We start from the raw sequence: 23,071 nt of genomic DNA on the forward strand, positions 1-23,071 counted from the left end.
AAGAAGCATCTGCAACCTGTAATTTCTGCAAAGCTGAAGTTATCAAATATCATGTTAATTCATCCTCCTCATTTCTATAAAGTCTCTGTATGCACTACAGACAGACATATCCCTTTGGCAAGTAGGATTCCAAAACTTTTTCGGATATCATAGTTTGTTTGTTGCCGTGTTGGTGGTTTTTTTTTTTAACTCCGGTGACATATGCTAGACTTAATTATTGGAAGAGATTCAGAGTGAGCAACTGCACTCTGAAGGTATGCTGGCCCATTTTTGGTTTATGCTCTTTTCAAGATTCTGTAATTAATTTTCAGTTAATTATGGACCAGAATGACTTCATGAATTGTGAGGTTTCTTCCAACATACGCTGTGATCAGATTTGTCGAGTCTCTCACTTCTGCACGAGACATTTTCATTTGACTCCCACCTCATGCTGCTGTTCCTTAGTCGTGTCTGTCCCTGCTGCAGCACTGGGGGAAGGGAAGGGAAGTGAGATGCCACAGTCCCACCCTGGTGTTCAGCATGGTTTCTTTTGTGCCATTCAGCAATGTAGCTGGTGTCTTGCAGCAGTGCCTGGGATGCTGCGCTGCAACCAGGGCAGGCCAGAGCTCCTGGTTTTATTCCTGCTGTATTTTGTGTTTTATGTGCTGTACCCTGATGAGATCTCTGCCCACCAACTCCTTTTCTTGGCAGGTTAGTCCTTGCCCCTCTGATGTGACCTAGTGAGCAGGCACAGAATCATAAGAACCACATAATGGTTTGGGTTGGAAGGGATCTTAAGCTTATCTTCCACCAGACCAGGTTGCTCCAAGCCCTGTCAAGCCTGGCCTTGAACACTGTCAGGGGTGAGGGATCCCTTCCTCTTCTGTGTGATCAGAGAGGATCCCACTTGAGCCATGTGATGTGCCATATGTGCTTACGGTACAAAAATGTGCTGAGAGGGTCAGTACCATGTAGGACTGCATTCCTTTCCTGCCTCAGCTCCCACGTAAAACACTGCTGAGAATACCAGTACTGGTCTCCCACAACAGTGAGAAGCAGCTTGTTGAAGTATCCTTTGGATATCGAGGGGAAACAGAAGAGATTTCACCTTGCAAATTGCATAGTTCATCACTCTGTCTGCAGAGACTGCCTGTGAAATTTGAGTCTTGGGTCTGCATACATTTACATATGTAAGACACTTCATGCACACGGTGCTGCCTGAGATTTGTAGTCTTCACTTGCAGATATCCTTATTTTTTATACATTAAATTATTTCAATAATATGAAAAATAGATTAAAGGAGAGAATCAATAATAAGATACAAAACTTCACCTTTCTGCCCACCTTTCTTTCCATTTTCTGTTTAATAACTCATACTAGTAGGGATTTAAAACTGTGGTCTTATTTTCAGTTACTGCAGCTTATGCGTTTTATGTTATCATTTTCAAATCTTTTTGAGAAAAAGAGAGCAATAGGGAGAAAAAGAACAGGGGAAAAAACCCATGAGTGCTAGAAACCTGAGAACTAGGAACAGCTTAAATAAAGAAAAAATGTATCTTTTTGGCTTTCTTTTAAAATTTCTCCTAAGCAAGGTTTCATAAAAGAAATAAAACCCTGTGTGTAAGAAACTGAAGCGGTTTGGGGTACATGTATAGTTAACTTTTATTTCTCATTTAACTTTTAACTGTGAAGTATTTTGAAATGCCCATTAACTTTAACTGCATTTTTATTTGCATTTATTATGTAGCATTTTCTTCTGAGGGAATCTAGTCAATTTTTTTAACTAGAAACATTCAGATGGGTGTGTGTCAGTTTGTTCAAGAGATTTTTACCAATATACAGCGAGAGATGAAAGTTAATTGTGGGTTTGATGAAGCAAAACCTCACGTTGTCAGTTTTTCTCACACTTTAGCTGGACAGCTTAGTTGTGATACCCACCAATGTCTAGGTTAGCATAAGTACTGTTTCAGAGAACATTCATGTTTTTCTAGATGTGACAGTTTCAGAAAACATTCTTGTTAGAAATCCATCGAGTTCCGAGATTGTGTTAAAATCTGTGCTCTTAGCAGGGAAGTGAAGCAGTGATTTACCTACTTTTATTTGCATGTACAGTGTATTGAGCCCAAGTGAGTAATATAACCTTAAGGCATAGCCTGCAACCATGCTGTCTTGTGCTGTGATTTTGTTAGCTCTCCTAAATTGTCTTACGGGTGTACTCATGTAACGGAATCAGCAGGGAAATCCATGTTGCTGCCTGGAGCCCATGTTGGTGGTTCTTCAGAAGAGGACATCTTTGCAACTGTCAGAACAGTCACTTGCCACAACTATTAAGAAACTATGTTTGAATGATGACTTAAAAACGCAGGATTTTGATAGGAGGGCTGCTAACGTCAGGGTAATCTCTTAGGCATCGATTAAAACAAAGAGTTTTGAAAGTGTGCCCTTGCACTTGGCATTTTGCTGATGGTTTTATTTCATATGTGAAGGCAGCTCAAGAAGACGCACTGCAGTAGTCCAAAAGCACACGGCTTTCATCCAGCAATCCTTGATCAAACTCCTAATCAGGTTCATGTTCTCAGTCCTCCTTTGTTTTTTCAAGTTCTGCTGGTTTCAGCTCTGCCTTCTGATGAGTGCCCAGCTGCCAGCAGCATTTGTCTTTCCTCCAGGAACAGCCTTTCAGGCTTTTGGCACAAGTCTGCTGAACTCCAAACTTCCCTGTTGTATCTGCTGGACTCTCCATCATACCATTTGTGGCATAACACCCTTGGTTGCCAGCCTCGCAAAGGAGCTGCAGCTCTTCTGGGCTCCTGCTGGCAGTACGTGTCCCAGCCTGCCTCGTGTCATGCGGTGGCACTGTGCATGCAGGCTCTATGGGGTTTCGTCTGATTTCAGCAGTATGCAGCACTCGCTGTGCAGGCTTAGAGGTTGGTCTTTCCTGAGTGGTTCGTATTCTGTACATGGTGTCTTGCTTTGGTTCAAAACACAGAATGGAGAGGGTTGATCACAGCTTTCTGACAGAAAGACTTAGGTCTTCCCAGAAGAGGTGCAGAAAAAAATCTTCCACTGTTGTGCTATTGTTAGGCAATAGGACTGAAGCACAGCAGTAGCTCTTGCTTGAATACCTTCTGCCAGGCATTCACTGGTTGGCTTGTAGGGATCCCCTGTGAGCTTTTAAGCTTTCCTGTCTGTTGGCAACGTGCCAGCTTTCACCTCCAGGATGCTTCCAAGGTAAATGAAGTTTCTGGTTCCTTGACTCCCCAAGACCAAGCGTGATTCCCCCCCCCCCAACCAATTCTCTGTCTTGTAGGGCTCTTAAATTTAGTAGCCTATTTTCCTGAGGATCCTGACATGAATTGCCATTTGTCTTTGTTGCTCGTTCATATGCATAAAGCAAGCAAGCCCATAATACCTGGGTTCATTGCTTTTTTTCTTGTCATTCTGGAGCAGTCCAGTGTTTCCAAAACTGCTACATGCAACTCTTGGTGGTGTTCTGTGTTTTCCTCTGTCACCAAATTATCATGCTTCCTTCCACAGTCCTCTAAGTCCATATCATTTTTGCTCTTCCCCACAGCGAAAGTGTAGTCCCAGTTAAGAGAGCATGCCTTTGTCTCCTGTTCCTCTCTCCAGAGCTGCTGGTTATCACAGGAGTCCTTCCAAAACCTCTCCCTGTGGTTGGTGGTGGTGTGTTTCCATTACTCACTTCCTCATCACTGCGAGAAGCTGTAGGAGCAGGAGGAACTTGTCCTTCGAGCTTTCACCAAGCCATTGCTTCAGAGCATGAAGGTTTAACTTGCCATACCTGACACAAATTTGGCCAAAGTATGGTGGTCTCACTGTGCTGATTAAGTTTTTTGTTAAATCCCTCATTAGTTGCCTGCAAGTGTGCCATGGACCAATTTGAAGAGCCTGGAGTGTAGCAATGAGAGTAATCAGGAGTATTTAAAACTTGACTAGTGGGGACAGATTGAATTACTTGGCATTGTTTAGTCCATAGAAAAGACTGCAGGGAAAGGTGAAGAGAGGGGCAACAAATGTTGTTTTAGCAACAAGCGTTTGTAAAGAGGAAAGGAGATGATCTGCTTTCCATGTCTGTGAAAGCAGAACAGAAGTAATGAGCAGCAAGGAATAGGCAAGTGAGGAAATGGAAACATATCTGTTACTGTAAGGCCAGGAGAGCACTGGAATAGATGGTCTGGGGAAGAAGCGGAGTCTGTCGTTGGGTGTCTTAAAGATAAGGCAAACATTTGTCCGTTTGTCAGAAATGACAGGGGTACAGTTGGCTCTGAGCAAAAGGATGGATCGTACAACTGTCCCAGGCCTCTTCTGGGCTATGGTTAATATTGTGTAAATGGAGTTAAGCTAGATGATTTGTGTGCAAATCAAAAAAATGTGAAAATACTCTTTCCACATGCAAAAAAGCTTCTTAGATTTTGACATCACTGATCTTCATTGAATGAGCTACTCTGTCTGTCCTCTGTGTGACAGTATGTTTTGAAGAAGCAATGGTGCAAAGACTATGCAAGTCATGTGCTCTTTTTTTCTGACATTGTGTTGCTTTTTTGATTGTCTGCTACTTTGCCACTTCACAGGTTTTAAATTGACTCTAGAGCTGTGGTTTACTCCAGTAATGTCACAAGGAAAATTTATTCAATCACAGATTGTGCCTTAGCACGTGAGTCTGTTGTTCTTTCCTGTTATATTCTCATATGCGCTTTGCTTCAGAATTACCTTAGTAACTTGTATTTTGGTTTGACTCTTGTTTCCTGGTTGCTTTCTTTTTTTTTCCCCGTCAATTCCCAAGTGCATGACTTTCCATTTTTAGGATCTGGTTTTTTGCTAAAATAGGTGTGAGAAGTGACAAGGATACCTGGGTCAAAAAGCAGACTTTGAGAGTTTGATGTTAGTAGAAAGTACCAGCAGGTTATGAAGGAAAAACTTGAGTACATTTAAGTCTCAGCAATACACAACAGGCAAGAAGGTGATGTTTAACAAAGGGGAAGGCAAGCTGAAGGTACTGTTGGAGCATCCCTGAGCCACCCAGTACCACACATCTTCCTGCAAATTGGTGCTGGTGATTTGTGTGCTTTTGTAGTTCTCTGCCAACAGTTTTCCTGCATCCCCCAGTTCTGTAACATTTTAGTGGTGGAAATCATCTTCCCTGCAGAAGGTGCAAGAGAAGGAAGGAAAACTGTGGAATGTCAAGACCATAAGACCGGTCCACCCTGAATGGACAGAAAGGGGATTTGTCAGTAGGGAGTGGAGAAGATACTGATGAGGGACAGTAGTCCTGCCATCAAAACCTTGCAGTTGTCATACTGGAAGGAAAGAGCTGAGGAAACCTGTGTGTGGCTTCTGGGTCTGTCTGCACAGAGACCAAGCACATTCAGACACGTCATTCAGACATCCTCTTAGAGAGGCATGTGTCAATTTAGTCATTTACTGGCATTTCATACACAACTATTTCAACCTCAGGAGAATTTAGAAGTGTGCCACTCTGTCAGTTGCAAAGAGATACTCTGATGGTTCAGATCATACGTATGGGTAATAGTGCAGAGTTGCATTTTCCCTGGAAAGGTGACTAATATCACATACAGGGTGTTTCACTTACGGTCAGGGTGATTTATTAAAGCAGGAGATTATCATAGTGTCTTTTTTTTTTTTTTTTTTTTACTAATCATGAACTGGATGGTGAAAAATATGGCTCAGATGACTACAGAAGATAAACAGCCAGCTTGTGTTGCACAGATAGTATTGCTGTTCCTGGAAGTGGGGTAGATGATTTCTAGGTGATGAGGGTCAGAGCAACAGCATTGAATGTATTAGAAATAAGGTCAGTTGAGAGAAATCTGAGTTCGTAGAGCTGATAAACCTGGGGGTATGGAAATTGAACAAATGAGGAGACAAAGTACTTCAAATTTCTGTTACCTGGGGAAAAAGAGAAGAGGGCATGTGGTGCCTTACGACATAACCAGAAAGACCACAGAGGGAAGTGCAATGCTTAACCAAGCTGAGTTCTATTAATGGTAGTGCAATAAGAAAAATGAGGCATTTAAAGCATGGCACACTCTAGCATGATGTGGAAGCATGAGCACTCAAGATACAGGATGAGAGGTGCTGCAGCAGAGTTTGCTTATCGATGCTTTTGAAACCCTCTGAGAAGCTTGTTGAGTACCTGTGCCTCCAATGTAAATATGAACAGTAAATGTCTACAAGACAGGGCAGTCAAAATGGTTTAATGTTGTGATCAGGATGAAGGGCACAAAAATCATGGAACAGCCTTAGCACTGGGTATCAACCCAGATAAAAGCAAGAGAGAAGACTTGGACGAGGATTGCCTGCAGAAGGTTGGACGAGAATGGGTGTTTTGGAAGGAAGGTTGTCACTTGACACAAGGCAGAGACCAGTGATCATAGCCAAGAGCATTCAGTCTGGTACAGTGGAAGATTTTTAAATCTGTTCTCCAAAGTTTCCCTAACTTTGTTTTTAACCAAATTACTACCAATGCAAGCAGTTCAAGCTGCTCATGCTTCATTGCTGCAGGTGACACATACTGGAGTTGTAAGTGACCTAATCTTTGCATTCATTGTTGATATTTTACTGCTAGCCTTTGAATCTATTTGATGAATAGTTAGATCTACTGATGAATTTAGTAGACAAGGCTTAGCTAGAAGATCATTGAATTTGCCACAAATTTGAAGAATGAATAAATAATCAGTAAAATATGAGTTTTGGGAGCATCTGAAAAGGACTGATTAAGATTGGCTTTCATCAACATTATAATTTTCTTTTGTGAGCTTTTTATAAGGCTTTGTTTATTGGATGATTTAAATATTTAGTAAATACATTTCTTTTGAAATTAATGAAGTAGTACATGAGGGAATTTTATATACCAGAAATGTTAGTTGTGAGATTATGTCAGTTTGGGATTTTATGTGAAATATATGTGGGGAAAATTTTCATACTTTTGCCATTTCTCATTAAAAACCTTTATCAAAAACAGCTTGATTTGATTTTAACAGGAAACCACTAATTGGCATTTGGTAAAAGTTGTTCCCACACAGGGAGGAGTACCCCTATGAAACTGTTATTTTTCAATTAATTATCACTTTGAGAATTGCTGAGAAACAAGCAAATGTGTTAGACATTTTCCCTGACAACCTAAATATTCCTGCAAAATGCACTTTGGAACTCAGCTTTCTTTTGTCACTTTTGTCCTTCTTCATGAATGTGTACCCGAAGCTTGGCATGGCTAAAAAAGGGATTAATTTCCTCTGTCTCTTACCCAAGCCCTCCCCAGTGCCTTCCATTTTTCACTGCTGTGGTCATCACTGTGCCACTCATCAGACCAGTAGGTAGCTGGAGCTTCATCATTGAGTCAGACCTCAAAATGCACCAGATTTGAGCTGGGCTTTCACCTTAGTTTTTCTGAGGCAACTCTGATGGCTTCTGTGCTGGCTTTGCAAGGTGGCTTCTTTTTACCATCCTATAGAGGCCATCCCTTTGAGCAGATCTCTGTGGCCGTGGATCCACAGTCCTGAATTCTGTGTGCAAAAGCCAGCACATTGCACACGAACCATGCCTGTTCCATGAGATGTGGGCAAGTGCTGCCATTAGGTGCCACCTCCCTGTAGGTGTATGTATTTCACCACTCAGTATCTCTAGCCATAAGTATAGTCAGAAGGAAATGAGGAATTCTTGTTAAAATAGGACAGGATTTCTCACTAAGTGGGTGCGTAATTACTTGAAATATCATTCTCCAAAAGTAGCTGTGATGAGTGGTTTACTGCCACACTGTAAGGGCATCTGAAGTAGGGTCCTGTTGAGGGTCAGTTCTGGGTCTGCAATTTTACTGATTACTTCCATACAAAGGAGAGAGTAAATACATAAATCCACACATTTGCAAATTCTCCCCTGTGGCCAGAATGACAGTTCAAAAGCATATTCAGTTCTAGTGTCTGAATGCAAGAGGATGGCATTTTCAGTAAGGTGCAGAGGGGCATGTTGAGAAGTGCAAGCTGAGGTGGGCAAGAATGAAATACCCAAGAGCAGATGTTTAGAGACTGCAGTAGAGAAAGGAGCATGGTTGCATGATGGTTTTATGGTAAAGTCAGCAACATAAAATTGTTGCAAAAATAGGCAAGTCTCTTTTGATACTAAGGCATTATTCTACTCTTGTAGAGCTGTCAAGTTTGGGCCTGATGATTGTGATAGGACAAGAGGTAACAGCCTCAGTCTGCACCGGGAGGGGTTAGACTGGATATTAGGAAAAAATTCTTCACCATAAGGGTGGTCAGGCCATGGAATAGGCTGCCCAGGGAAGTGATGGAATCGCCATCCTTGGAAGTGTTCAGAAACCATGTAGGTAAGGGCCTCAGTGATATGATTTACTGGTGGTCTTGGCTGTCCTGGGGTAATGGTAAGACCTGATGATCTTAAAGGTCTTTTGCAACCTGGTTGATTCTATGATAGTGTCTGGGTTTCAGCGCTCCTAGTCAGAGTGGTTTCCTTAACATCTGAACTGAATCTTCCCTCCTGAAATTTCATATTGTGTGCCTGAATAAAGGTGTGTACAGACCAGACACCACCCAAGGAAGAACAAGGAGAAGAAGAAGCCTAGAAGAAAACATAAGTCTATAAGCAAGGGTTGATAAAACTCAATTTATCTTAGTGTCAAAGAGAGAAACATATTAAGAAGGCCATGATACCAGTCTTTCAATACAAAAAGGGGTGTAAGAGAGGGGACAGGAATGGTAAGTCATTCTTTCTAGCCGCTGGGGAAATGATGAAGAGAAATCAACTTTACTGCAGAAAAAATGATGCTACATTGAAGATACTGGGAGAAAACTGAGTGGTTAGATGTTGGAGACAGATGGGGGATATTGCGGAATTCCCTTTATTGGAGATTAATAACATACTTGGTTGGGCAAAGTGTAGTTGATCCTGCTCAAAGCAAGAGGATAAACTGCTTCACACATATTGCTTCTGTGCTTTACAGTGCTGTACTGGAGCAGCATTGCACTGCATTGTATATTAGAATCTGTTCCAAACAAAGCAAAACTCAAACATCCCTGAAATTCTATATATAAGTAAGTAAAGTAACAAGCAGGAAATATTTATGTAGTTGCAGTCCAGTTTTATTAGTAGTTTAAATCCAACTAGAATAAAGAACCAGAATATGTTTAAATGAACACAATGAAAATATGCACAATTATGTAGATTAAAATATGCATTAGAAGCTCTTTCATCTGTGCTGTACCTCCCTTTTTGGTGTACTGAATGTGAACCAAGAATGAGAACAAAATTTATGGATGTGCCTGGATCTTTGCAGGGTCTGATTGAAGGCAAATAAAATGTGACATACCCATAGATCAGACTTCATACACGTTTATTCCTTGTCTTTAAGCTGTCCAATCCTGTCAGATTAAAGTGTTACTTATTAATTAGTAAGCAGTTGTGAATGATGTTGGCAATGCCAAACTATGTCATTATTTCAGTTATGCCTACCATTTCATTCTGCTGAGTTCGATCATTGGCTTTGATCTTACTCTCCAGTTAAAGCTTGCTTCTGCTGGTGGAGGGTAAAAAAATCAGGAAATTTTCGTTGCTTTATTAATTAAACTGTACTGATTCCTCAGGCTCCCAGCAAGTGATAGTGTTTTCTGTCACTATCTCCTGTGGGTCACAGCCATCAGAAACAGGTTTTAAAATTTATTTTTAAACTCTGTGAAGGCAGGACCCTTATTGTCTTCCTCACTAGCTGAAGTCTTCTTTTTGTATATTTAGACAAACTGCTTGGTCTCTTCAGCATATCCCAAATGTCACTGCAAAAATCACCCACTGCTTTGCAAGAACAAAGTCCTTTGGTGGTGTGCCTTAGATGATAAAGTAATCTTGTGCTGTCCTTTTAAGTCCTGGTACAACTTGTCCCTTGCTTCAGTAGTCACTTTTCATTTGCTTTCTCCCGTTGGTCTGTCCAGTCAAACCAGTGACTCATCCACTTTTCTGTGTCTTCTGGATTTATATTTGGCCCTTCCTGTTACACTCAGGGCAGCACTTGGGTCGCATTTAGGGGTTCTTCATCTACCTCAATTCTACCTGAAAGGCAGTGGTTTGCTTCCCAAAGTGGGTAATTGGTTTATGGACGCTTTAGGGGCCTGTATTGGTTGTTCCCTTCTTTGTTTCCTGAAGAATAAAGGGTTCATGCCTGAATGTTATTTGTAGAGCGAATGGGATCATGCTGTAAGATCTCATTTACGTAACGCTTTTCACTTTATTCCATGCGTTTGTGTGCATATGTGTGTGCATGTATGTATATCAGAAATGTCTGTATTATTATCTAGAAATTTCTCAGCAAAATCTCATACTCATTGTGCTAGACACTTAAGTGAAAAAATGTCTGTACCAAGATAGCTCAAAATTTTCATATATGTCAAGATACAACAGATTTGGGGGAAGGGAAACGCTATTTGTGGTAGCAGTAAAATAGCTAATGAGAACAGATGTCAGCTCACTGAAGAAAGTGAGGCAAAGGCACCAGTCAAACATGATGAAAAGCTTCAGGGGAGGAAAAAGTGGCATTTTGGTGGAGCATTTATCTATACAAAAGTGTAAGCAAGTGACAAAATGTGTATACTTGTTGAGGGCTTGGAGGGCAGTCTATCCAAAGGCTGGGACGGCTGCATCAGGGGGAGAATTAGCAGTTTGATCCTTTGGTGATTCTGGTGCGGCAAGGTGTTACAGGTTGCTTTTGAAGAGAGGCAGGCAGCAAAAGAGGGGTGTGTGGGAAAGCCAAATTATACCTTATTTGAAGTGCATATCATGATTTTTCCACACACACCCCCCTTTTGTCTTTTACATGTATTTACTCAAATTTCTGCTTTCTCTTCTTCTTTACCTCTGTGTTGAAACCTCCATCGCTTTTGTTGTTCTGTGCTGTGTCCATTTTGGTTTCCCCTTCCTTCCACTGATGTTTCCTGCTTTACACAAAGGTAGTATATGTCCTTATAATGTACTTATGGTATCACTTACTGATTCAACTATGTCCTGCAACATGGGTAGAATAAAGATCTGTCAGGTCAGGATTAGTTTGGTCCTGTCTGTGGCAGAGCATTACACATGTGATAAATAAAGCTCTTAGTCATCTGTGTCATGTCTTTAGCTATATAAATAATAACTGGTTTTTGATAGGCAGCAAGGTAATAAACTTTGAATACTCTAAAAAAAAAAAAAAAAAAAACTCAACCCTGATTCCAGAGGATTTTCACTGCAAGTGATGTAATTTGCTCTGCATAGAACTACAGATAATTTTCTAAATTTCAGATTTCACATCGGAGCACTGTATGCCAGCATGAATTTGCAGAGCATTTTAGATTGTTCATTTGCTAAATTTGAACACTGATACAACTCTGCAAACAAGATATTACTCTGTTATAAAATTGCTGAGTTAAATCATAATATTTATGGGTTCCCTTATCTACTGTTGATAACATTTTATTCTTTGGCATTTTGGGATCCCATTTTTTTAACAGTAACGTTGATGAAAACTGTTCATTTTGATCCTATGAAAAACAGTTATCAGATGTGTGGCCCTGTGGAGTCCGTAACTTAATTTGTGCATATTCCCTGGGGACAGGATTACAGATTAGCTTCCCTCTAGGCCCAATTTGTGTAGCATGTGTATGTTTACTATGGTATTTTAAAAAAGAGAGTATAGTAGCATACCTGTCTTGTAACTACCCTAAAGCCTCAAACGTAACCTTTAAAAATCAGGAATGACATAAATTTGTAGGTGGTGTTCACATTAATTTGTATTCAGAAAACAATTTACAATAGGGTCACATCCCGTTAATGTCCTGTTATTTGACCTAGAGTAGCATTCACTGTTGCAGATGACCAGAAGCCTATTCACTGTTTTACAGATGACACAGAAACTTCTTATCCTGAAAGCACAGACCTCTCTGTTTCGGTCTTGTGGTAGGAGTCCTTACAGATGAAGGGTCAGTACTAAGCAACCAGCTTTCAAATCTGAATTCACCCCAGTTTCCTGGAAATAGTTGTTCACAAATGATTGTCTCTTCTTTTTTGCTAGATTGTAAGGCTTTAGTAAATGGGAGAAGATACGGTTTTGCCCTACGGTCTTAATAACGCCCAAGACTGTTAAACTGGTTTTAATATGGCATCTCAGCCTTCCGTAGTGCCTCTGCAGCCATACTGTTGACCTTTTCTAGGCAGGTGGGACTGGCATTGGGGGTGGTAACAAGCAAGCTGGTATTCGCAGGTGGCTCTTGTCAAGGTCTTCCAGGCACATGGAACAAAGTGTGGTTTTGCAGAACTTGCAGGATTTTTTCTTTGAACATGTTGGACACAGGCTTGCTGATATTAAATCCAGGTGAAACTCTGCCTATTGCTTCCAGAGGAACAGGGACTGCTATCTGTGTTCAGACTTGCAGCTTTTTTATTCCTGTGAATACTGTAATTCATTGTTAGAGCTACAGACGAGGTCTGGTGGACATGCTTTTTTGAAGTCCAACTTCATGTGACTTTTCAGATGCTTGTCCTTATTTTTCATTATTTCTGTTGCAGTGTACAAGACCTTCTAAAATACTTAGCAAAAACAGTGTCAGATATTTCAAGTCTTAACCTGAAGTATATCTGCAGTGGGTCTTTTCACTACTGTTTTTCTTCGACTTCTACTCTGTCTCAGGTGATTTAAAAATCCAAGGATTATAATATCTTGAGTGCAGTAACACTGAACTGGAGGGCAAGAAGTCCTGCAATTAGAGATATGCCACTGGCTGTGCAGCCATTGAATGAAAGGCTTGACCTAACCCCAAATAGGCTTCAAATTTTAACTTTGCCACAGGAAATGTCCCCATGTATGCTCCATCCCTGGTCTATGTGATGAGCTTGTGATTTCCTTTCAGATGGCAGTCCTTATGAGCATGGCTTTTACCCAGTGTTTCAGAGGTTGCTTTGTTGGTTTTATAGCTGGTATTGGAGTTAGAGAGCAAATGTGAAAAACAGCTTCAAAAGATCTCCTCAGAGAAAGTACTGCTCAGAGTTTGTATTTAATCTGTAGTTGTTGGTTTCTGTGGGAGTTACCAAACCAGTTGAGCTACAGCACTGGCATGAAGCCAAATGAAAAATACAGTTTTCTTCACTGTAAACATGACTGTCAAGCAGTAATGTTTTTCTCAGCTTCATTTTAAAGGCATTATAATGGAACAAAATTAAACTAAAACACGTTTTTATGCCAGTATTATACATGAAAGAATGTTACTTCTTTTTTCTTGTAATGAAAAACTCTTAGAGAATAGAACATCCAGAATTATGTCTTAATATATATATAATCAGTTATCTGTGTTGCTGGATACTTGATGGAGTTGGTGAACCAATACATTTCTTATTCTCATGCATTTATGGTGAGAATGCTTTTTTTTTTTTTTTTTGCCTCTGCAAACATGGAAGATATGTAAAGTTATTTATTTTTAGTCCTGTTTTGATAACAGAAAAAAATAGTGCCTGATAAAACTTTGTGAATAATAACAGCAAACACTAATCTCTATCCACTCCTTCAGGCTTATTTTTAAACTCTCTTTTCAGTGGCCAATAGCTCTGTTAACTCGTCATCAGGTATTCTGCTGAACTTGGCTATCCTTGCTTTGCTTTTGGGATTTATTCTGTTGGCAAATGTGTAACTTCAGCTTTGCCTTTATAAGATAAGAGCGAACTATATTTAATGCTTACAGTGATTTCATGAGGATGTCATCATGTAGGTGCAACTGCACCAAATGGGGAACAACAGCATTTTCACTTACTTTTCAGGATTAAATTTATCAGAGTTGTCTGCTTTGCCTGTAACTCCCCCCATTTTATTTTGCAGAGTGAGGAAAAAGCTCGTTTAACAAAATGTCGGATCAGCTGCTACTTTGTAAAATGGCTTTTTGGGTACTAGGAACAGAAGTTGCATCCTGAAGAATGGATGTCAGCATCCATGTAACTTGATGCACAGAGGATGAGAAATCCTTCAGTTGTGTTTCATTGTTTGAATGAGCTTTTTTTAAGAGTTTAATAATGGAAAAGTAAGAAATGGGACTGGAAGGGACTTTTATAAGGGCCTTCTCATCTGCCCTGTCTTTTAAGAGAGAACCAGATGCAGTGAAACCTCTCCTGACAGATAACATCTCTTGCTTCTTTCTTGTAACAGCAATTCCTGTGTTTCCCTATATAATCTGTGCTAATGCTTCAGGTGATTAGGAAGTTCTTTTAAGTATATGTAGATCATTGAACAGCAGAATTTTAGACTAAATTTTATTAGGATTGGCACATTTTTATTTGCATATCTAATCCTTTTATCAAAAAACTCAACCTGTCTCACTTGGTCCAGATATTTGCAGGTATAGAGAAATTAAGAAGTTGTTGAAAGCAGACGTACATGCTGTAGATGAATTAATGAAATGGTGTCCGGATCTCTAAATGAAAAATGATGAAAGTTACACAAAGATCTGTGGACTTCTCTGTAAATCTCCTGAGTGACGCTGATGCTGAAATCAGCCAGGAAGGTCCTTATTTCATCGTGTGATGGAAATAACACCAAACCAATGTTCTGATTTTGCATTTACTGCTCAGTGCTGTATATGGTGCAGTAGTAATGGGTTCTGTTTAGGTTTTGAAGATGATAGTCAAGGAGACTCCATATGTAAGATCTTCAGGATCTTGTTTATGAGTGGTAACATCACTGTTTTCTATAGCAATGTCCCATGTTTACCCTAACAAATAAGCTGTTCTTTTGGACCTTGGGATGAGCCAGCTCCTCTGAGTTCAAGGTACTGTCCCAGCAAGGAAATGTTGAAAACAACAGGCTATTGTTGCACTTGGGCGTGCACTGTCCTGGGCTCTGGGCGTCTGTATCCTGCCTTGCAGGAGTTGGGAGCTCAGTCACAGCCTCTGGCTCTGGGCAGGCAGCCCTAGTTTCAAAGAAACAGTAGAACACTGATGGCTGCTGTCACCAGCAGTGGTCACAGGGCAGCAGCAGCTCCACTGTTGAGGAAGGTTTTCTTAAGCCATAGGGTTTAAGAAGTCTGTAGAGGAGTAATGAGGTAATTCTGTGGATCTTTGTGAGGAATTTTCTGCAGTGTAATAAGGAAGAAGCACATAGAGCAAGCTTTGAAAACTTCCCAGGTGGCAGTGGTACTTCCACAGCAGTAGAAGTGAACATTTCAATAATGGAGAAGAGAGGAGGGATGAGATGGAGGTTGGCCAGGAAGGATCCTCAAATTGCAGAAAAGGTGCTATATTTAGGGAAAAATAGGGGAATTGATAGCAGGGGAAAAAAGAAACCCTCAAGGAAGTAGACCTGGGACATGGCATGGACTAAGGAGGGTGTTTTCATTAGTGTTCGAAGTAAGAGTGCAATAGACTTGTATTTACTGATGACAGTAAAAGGGATGTTGCAATGATCAAGGGACAGGGAGATAAAAGTCCAGGCAAGGGTTTTAGCTGTGTATAGCTAGGTAAGAATGACTGTGAGAGAAGTTACTCTGAAAGAGCTGCAAGCATTTAGATCTAGTTCATTATCTACTGATTTAATGATTATTTTATTTAGTTCTTCCTGTCACGAAAGGAGGGTGATGGGCTTTTGGCTCAGATCTTTTTTTGTGGTTTGGTTTTGTTTGAGTTTTTTTAACTTCTCTTGCTTTTTATTTCCTATTCTTTCCTCATGCTACAAGATCATTTTGCTGGGGTGGGAGCAGGGCTTTTTGCCTGCTTACCTGTGTTTCACATTAAAAAGTTGGGAAAGCAACCCACAGAGAATGGCTGGCATCTCTGCAAAGCAAGGAAGCACGCTAGCATTACTGTTTCCTAGTAAAGAGAAGTAGGAAGAGTAGCATTAACGAAAAAAAGGAAAACAAAAAGGAAGGGAAATCATTAGAGAAATGTTGATAGCCATGAGGAAGGTGTTGCATAAGACTCAGTGTTTTTTCTTTAACTGGGTAAATATTTCTAGTGTTATTTCAAAACTATTCAAGAGAAGGGGATAAAGCTCTTATGGAAGTATCAAAGCAGCAAAAGCAAAGGGATTCAACTGGCTTAAGCTGTTCAAAATGGATTAACTGCATTTCAAGTTGAGATGCTGCCATGGTGGGCAGTAGCACTCAAAAGCTTAGGAGGGCTTCAGGTCTCCTAATTTCAGGCATTGCCAGGGAGATTTCTTTTGATGACCACATGCAGTGGAGAATATGAATTTACACTTGTAGGTGCAAACTGATTCTGACCATGGTGACTAGGTTGTTCTATGTACGTCTGTATGAAGACAGATATTGACATTTTGTCACTTACAGAAACATCCAGTAAAGCAATGAGAATGAGCTTACATGTGTCTTTTGGTCATTTTTTTTGAGTGTAACAATGCTGCAGGCAGGGAGGTACTTCTTAAGGTCCTGTACCTGTTTCCCTGGGAACTTTGAGATGATCCTCCTGCTTCTATTTTCTGTAAGCCAGGGTTACACCAGCTTTCTGTACTGACTTGGCTCTTGTGCTGTTCATTTCCCCAGCTCGGAAGTCCAAAAAGTTGGGGAAATTGAAAGGGATGCATGAGGAGCAGCCACAGCAACGGCAGCAACCACCACCCCAGAGCCCCGAGGAAGGGACGACATACATCGCGCCCGTGACTGAGCCCTCTGTAAACACAGCGCTTGTCCCCCACATGTCTGCTATCTCACCAGCACTTACTCCTTCTCCTGTTAAGATCCTTGAAAGCATTGAGCCGGAGATCGTGTATGCAGGATACGACAGTTCGAAGCCAGACACAGCGGAGTACTTGCTTTCCACCTTAAACCGCCTGGCCGGCAAGCAGATGATTCAGGTGGTGAAGTGGGCAAAGATACTTCCAGGTAACACCACAAAGCATTTGGTGAAACTTCACTGTTTCTTTTAGCTTAGTGAACTGTTTGCTTGAGAAATTACGTCTTTAATCTGTGAGCTGTGTGTGCTTACATGGGTGTGCGAGATGAACATGTAAGAGAAGATTGTTCGGGGTTTTTTTTTTATTTATGTCACTTTTGCTTCATATGTCCGTGATCAGTATTTTACAAACATTCATTTTGAATAATAGCCAAGAAAACATGTTTTGTCACTGGAATGAAAAATTATGGCTGTGTTTCTTTCAGAAGTATACTCTGTGTGGGAGTGCCGCTCTTGTTCGTCAATACTGGAAAAATAATCAGTAATGTACTCAGTGCTGGTTGGGCCAACCCTTGCAGAGTGCAGCATAGTTTACAAGTTTTTTCTGGTTTGATTCCTAGGATTTAGAAATTTGCCTCTCGAGGACCAAATTACTTTAATTCAGTATTCATGGATGTGTCTGTCATCATTTGCCTTGAGTTGGAGATCGTACAAACATACAAACAGCCAGTTCCTCTATTTTGCTCCAGACCTGATCTTCGATGAGTAAGTATTCCTTAATGGTCCTTTTCACTGCAAGCTGGAAGGATTACTCTGTCTTTATTTGGTTTTCAGGCATAGCTGCTGTCTAAGAAAATTTCAGCTAATTCAGGCTTAAAGTAGCTTAATTTTTCCACTCAGTTTTCAATTGGCAAAGCTTTGATATTGCCATCCACTTCTCCTTATATATGTGGATGTGACTTCAAATTAGGACCATTCTCATTGCTGAAAAATATGACTGATACATGACCAGGATTTGTAGGGAAAAAAACCAACATTTTTTGGTATCTACTGGAGCTTGGAAAAATATCTAACTTCTAGGAAATGTGAATGTTTAAATTACCAGTTTTATTCAGAGCAGTCTTATAATGGTGCTTTTGTTAACAATATGCAGCTGTTCAATGTGTTTTCTTGACAATCTTAATTACCCTTCTTTGTAATCATGAAAGAAGCCAAAATGTTTTTTCAGTAATGAAATATAACTTCTTTTATGATGCATTCAGAAAAAAAAGAAAGCTCAACCAAGGAACCATTCCTTCTGAGTATGTGTTCCTCTGTATTTTAAGTTTGTATTTTAGTGCTTTGCTTTTGATGAGTATAATTTAATTTCTGTTCCATTCCTCTGCTGTTTATTCCAAGACAGTAAAGTCAAAACTTAAGACACTGCACAGGCAGTCAAACTGGGGTCATGTCCTGTGCTTATCCCAGAAGCTTTTTGTTTGTTTATTTGTTTTCTAGAGGTACAAATGAGCCATGATGATCGGTATATGGGTGCTCTTGAAATAAACCACAAAAATAAAAAAAAAAAATGAACAAAAAATAACTTACTGCTCAGTCTCCTGAAGCAGTCTGAAATGTTTTTCTTGGCAAAGATGTTTTGTCACCATTCATCTTAATAGTCTTTCTTAGATTGAGGAATTCCTAAATAATTAATGTATATGAGATAGGTCCCAAAGCAATGAGCAATATCAAAGGAGGATGGTTTAGTTTGGTGCTTTTTTGTTTTGTTTTAAGAGGAGATTCACTGCATGTGGTTGAAAACGTAGTGTCAGCCATTTTCCTTGTTGAAAGCACCTCCACTGTGACTTGGACATTAGAGAATCATAACAGCAAAAGTATCTGTAGCTAAAGCTAAGTGAAAATGTGAACTTCAAAGAGTTTCGTTCTCCTGGGGAAATGTAGACTAAAAGTTCAAACACAGAAGCAGCCTTCCTTCATCTGAAGATAGTCAGTCAGGGGTCAAAATTTATTGGACAGGGAAATCAATCCCACTTGCAAATAAAAGTGTATGTGCATTGCTAGCATTTGTGGTACTGCAGCTAGAAGCAACTTCCAGAAGTCGAGATCGATTGTGAGGTTTTTGCTGCAAGCCTTGAAGGTAGGTGCCTGCAGAATTATACTGAGCTTGAGGTTGGGATCAAGTCAGGAAAAGGAGTGTGAAATAAAAACATCCAAAACCAGATATGTATGTAAGATAGTGGCCTGCTCCTGTACTTAGTTATAGATTGAGAATGTACTCATTGCAGAGCTACGAAAGATAGCACAAGCGTGTTCCAAGATTCTCACATCGCCAATTAGGGTGGTAGTTGCGAGACTTTGCTTGGAGTCCAGGTTTTAGGCTCCCCAGCACAGGAAAGTTGTTGAGAAACTTAAGAGACCCATGGAGATTGGCCAAGGTAGTCAGGGTCTGGCTGGGACAAGCAGCTGCTCAAGCAGCCAAGAGAAGACTGTGCTGGGTGCAGTGCAGGTTTAATCAGCTTCCTGATGAGCTGTGGAAAAAATGAGAGTCAGACTCTTCATGGAGGTGTCAGTGGAAGGATGAGAGGCTGCAGCCCTGTGTATGGGACAAAAAACTTCCTCCTGGGCAGCAGAAGAAGTTTCATAATGAGATGGAGAAACAACAAAGCAGGTGTCCAGAAAGGTCCTAGAATCTCTGTTGTTGAAGATGTCTAAGCCTTGACTGGGCAAAACACCCTGAGCACCCTGCAGAACTGTTAGGGTTGGAAAGGACCTTAAAGCTCATCCAGTTCCAACCCCTTGGCATGGGCAGGGACACCTTCCACTAGACCAGGTTGCTCAAAGCTCCATCCAGCCTGGCCTTGAACACTGCCAGGGATGGGGCAGCCACAGCTTCTCTGGGCAACCCGTGCCAGTGCCTCACCACCCTCACAGTAAAGAATTTCTTCCTTATACCCAACCTGAATCTCCCCATATATCTAATTAAGTGTACTGTTGGTCTTTTTGGATCATGTGTATATTCCACTGCTTTAAGTGGGCTTAAGTAAATACAAAGATGAGATCTGAGAGATTAGAAAATGGCCACTCAGCCTGCTACTGAAATGCCTAAAAACAGCTTGAAAAGAATAGCCGTAATGGGCCAGTGTGTTTTGTGTTGTGTTTGTATATGTTACAGGATGTGGGTGTTTTTAATCAATTTCTTTTGTAGCATAGTAGTTTTAGTCAAAACTAATATTCTGTATATACAGCTTTAGTTTTAATCCACAGTAAATCCTTAAAAGACTGTCATATATGTGACACCACATAATTCCTATTGCAGGTAAACACTCTTAAGTATGACTGTTGCATATGTAATTACACTCAAAGGGTGTTGCAATGATGTTCTTAAGGCTGCAAGCTCAAATCTGAGAAATTGCAAAATCCCTAAATTAAGGTTGTCTGTGAAATCGTAGTTTGAGCCCTTTGGTACGTGCTTTGAAGACTGTGTCCATAACCAAACTTAAAAGTTATGTTATCCTGTAATGCTTTTCCCACGTGGCTCCTTTGGTCAGGTTGGTTAAATTGTAGCGATGATACCGGACTATGCAATAAGAGACAGTTGGATTTTTGCTTCATTTTTTGCTGGTGAGGGGGCCTTCCCTTGAATGGATCTGAGGATTTGGGAGAACAGAGAGATATTAATGGAGAAGATTTCCTCAAGACATGGCAAAAGACTATCCCTGATTCAAGACCTAAGCTCAGAGACATTTCAGGTTGCTACAGCAAAGTAACAGAAATCCCACAAAAAAACAAAAAGGCAGTGGCTGTTGTTTATTTAACTCGAGGGAGGGAGACAATTTCTCTTTAGACTTAACCAAACACTTCAGCTGAAATTTTCTAATCTAATTCAACCTGAGGCAGGCACACGCATGGACAATTTAAGTCCAGAGCATTAAATTGGTAAAATTACACACAGTTGAAAGCAGGAAACTTGAGTGGTGCTGCTTGGAATAGGTGCAAAAACAAAGTAAGGGATGTAGCAAAACACAGTGGTTTTTAACGCTAGCTTATTTTCAGGGATTCTGTCTGAAGCTATGCAAAATTAACTGTTTGCTGCAGGGAACAGCCTAAAATGTGATTTTTAAGACATGGTCCTGGAAGGTAGGGAAGTTAGTTTCAGATTTCCCTGGTCTCTCCCTTACTAGATGAATTACTCGTTGAACCAGTAGCTAAAATGATTCTCTGGCTCTGTCCTTTCAAACAAAAAGTACTCAACATTTTGGGGCGGCATGACAGTTTTGGTCATAGAAAAAAATCTGATGATCCAGGTCTTTCAGTACTAGGAGTTTATGTGTTTGTAGTGCAGAAGTCAGGTGCCCAAATCCCAGAGGGAGGCAAGGGCTGCTACTCCTTGCTCATGTTTCTGTGACAGGCTCAGGCAGTTCCTGTCCCGCTGGCTAGTGGTGGCAACTTCCCGGGTATCTGCTTCCACCCATACATCAAGTCAGGGCATCGGCTGGCAACCTTTCAGAGGCTCAGGGAGGGATAAAAAGCATTTACGAGTGCAGCACTGCCAACAGAAACCCAGCAGGAGCCAAGACAGTGTGTGACAGAGATTCTTGCTTCCCCCGACATGGGAAACCAGCAGGAGCGGTGGGACATGGGCTGCCTTTGGGGTCACAGCTTGCGCTCACAGCACAAATCCCCCTCCCAGCTGGAAGCCAGAAACTGCATCCCTCATGGCAAACTGCCTTGCTTATCCATCCCTTCCCCTAAGGAAGAGGAATGGTGGTTTTTCATCTCCCCATAGGGCAGAAACCCAGCTGATGGCATTGCTGACCACTGTTAAAAATCAGGCATCCTCTTAGGCACTCACTGGCTTCTGCTGGCATAAAGAAAACAGAGTGCCAGCCTGACACTGGAGGTCCCCTGCAGGTCTTGATTTTCCCTTTGATTGTAGGTTTTACATGGTCTTTTCGTAGACTTCTAAATCCTTGGGGACTTCTGAAGGAGAGACTCAAACTCCAGAATTGCTTACTATTTTTAGGCAATTTACCCAAATAATCTTTTTTAACATTCCAGCCTTATCTAGCTGTAAAATAGCAATGGTGTGGGATACTGAAAGAGTTCAGTAATGCTCAGACACCACGTTAAGAAACTTTGGTACATTGAAGTGCAGCATCAATATTTCAACAGTAATTTGCAAATGGACCTAATGACTAATGTGCTGTATTTTCTTGTTCTTTGATTTCTCTTGGTTTGTCATCTGCAGCATAAAGAATAAATCACAGGTGTGTAAGTGTTCAGGTTCTGAGTTTCCTGGCTGTTGTACTTTCTTCTAACTGTCATAGGATTTTTACAGAGATTGTTATGCTACTCAAGGAGTTGAGGGTTTGCCTGATAAAAACAACAGAAGGCATTGTGCAAGGTACCCAAAATTGTTAAAGTGAACTTGAAAAACTGAGTCTGAAAACTGGGACAGTTTTCACAATCATTTGGATCAGTCGTGTCTTTCTTCCATCTCTAAGATCATTGTATGACATCATATGCAGCTCAGTCCTTATGGTAAAAAGGTTTCAGTAGAGGCTGTAGTTTATTGAATATTACGTACAAAATATGAGGTGCAAAATATACCAGTTGGTGCCTTTGACTGATAAGGCAAAGCTTCAGGCTTGAATTACAAAGGGACTGTCCTCTCATTATTGCCATTTCTAGTTTGTAGTGCAACATGGACGGCATTTTCATTATGAAATTCAATCATCTACTCCAGATATTTTTAAATAACCCAATAATACTATGTACGTAATGTAGTGTAACTAACAAAGGTTACTACAAATTAATATTAATCTTTCCTTTAAAGTGCAAGATGTAACTTTCAGTAAAATAAAAATGTACTATTGCAAGGATCTTCCATGCTATGCCTTTGGTAACTGCCCCAAGTGTGAAGTTTTATAATGTAGAAGGCGGCAATTGTTGATGTTAGCAATAGATGAAAACCAGAGAATACATAATTCAAATGACAAACTTGATGTAGGGCAAATGAGATAGAGGTGGAAAAACAGCTTCAGTACATGGGAATTTCTGTGAAGTTTCTGTGCCAGTGGTGTCATAGGATGAGAATAGGCAAAGGATTTTGTAACACTGAGGAAAGTCATAAAATTAAGAATTAAGAGGTGGCTCGGCTGAGTAGCTAAGATTTTATTTAAAATCTGCATTTATTAATTATGTGTATTTTATTAGGAAATAGCATGTTCATTGTATTTTCATTATATTCCTTATATACTCTCATAATATATTGTGGAAGCTGGGACCATTAGGATTTGGTGTTGTGTAAGGCAGTGCAAGGATGCAGCTGCCTCTCTGTGCCCTTTCGGTGCAGAAGCCCGTAAGTCTTCCTGGTATTCTGATTTCTATGGTAACAGCAGGAAGGTAA

The 23,071-nt window shown here is 40.6% G+C and overlaps 1 protein-coding gene across 2 annotated transcripts in view; it reads left to right on the plus strand.

The window, feature by feature from the left end:
- The window catches only part of NR3C2 (nuclear receptor subfamily 3 group C member 2), a 204,197-nt gene that overhangs the window by 154,278 nt on the left and 26,848 nt on the right, over nucleotides 1-23,071 (plus strand). For both annotated transcript variants that reach the window (XM_062602764.1, XM_062602763.1), the window contains 2 exons: nucleotides 16,533-16,871; nucleotides 17,283-17,427. In XM_062602764.1, coding sequence (XP_062458748.1) covers nucleotides 16,533-16,871; nucleotides 17,283-17,427 — 484 coding nt within the window. The remainder of the gene's footprint in view (nucleotides 1-16,532; nucleotides 16,872-17,282; nucleotides 17,428-23,071) is intronic.

Source organism: Pezoporus occidentalis, unplaced genomic scaffold (assembly GCF_034315485.1).
Source record: "Pezoporus occidentalis ecotype Australia unplaced genomic scaffold, CSIRO_AGI_Poc_V1 ctg79, whole genome shotgun sequence".
NCBI lineage: Eukaryota > Metazoa > Chordata > Aves > Psittaciformes > Psittacidae > Pezoporus > Pezoporus occidentalis.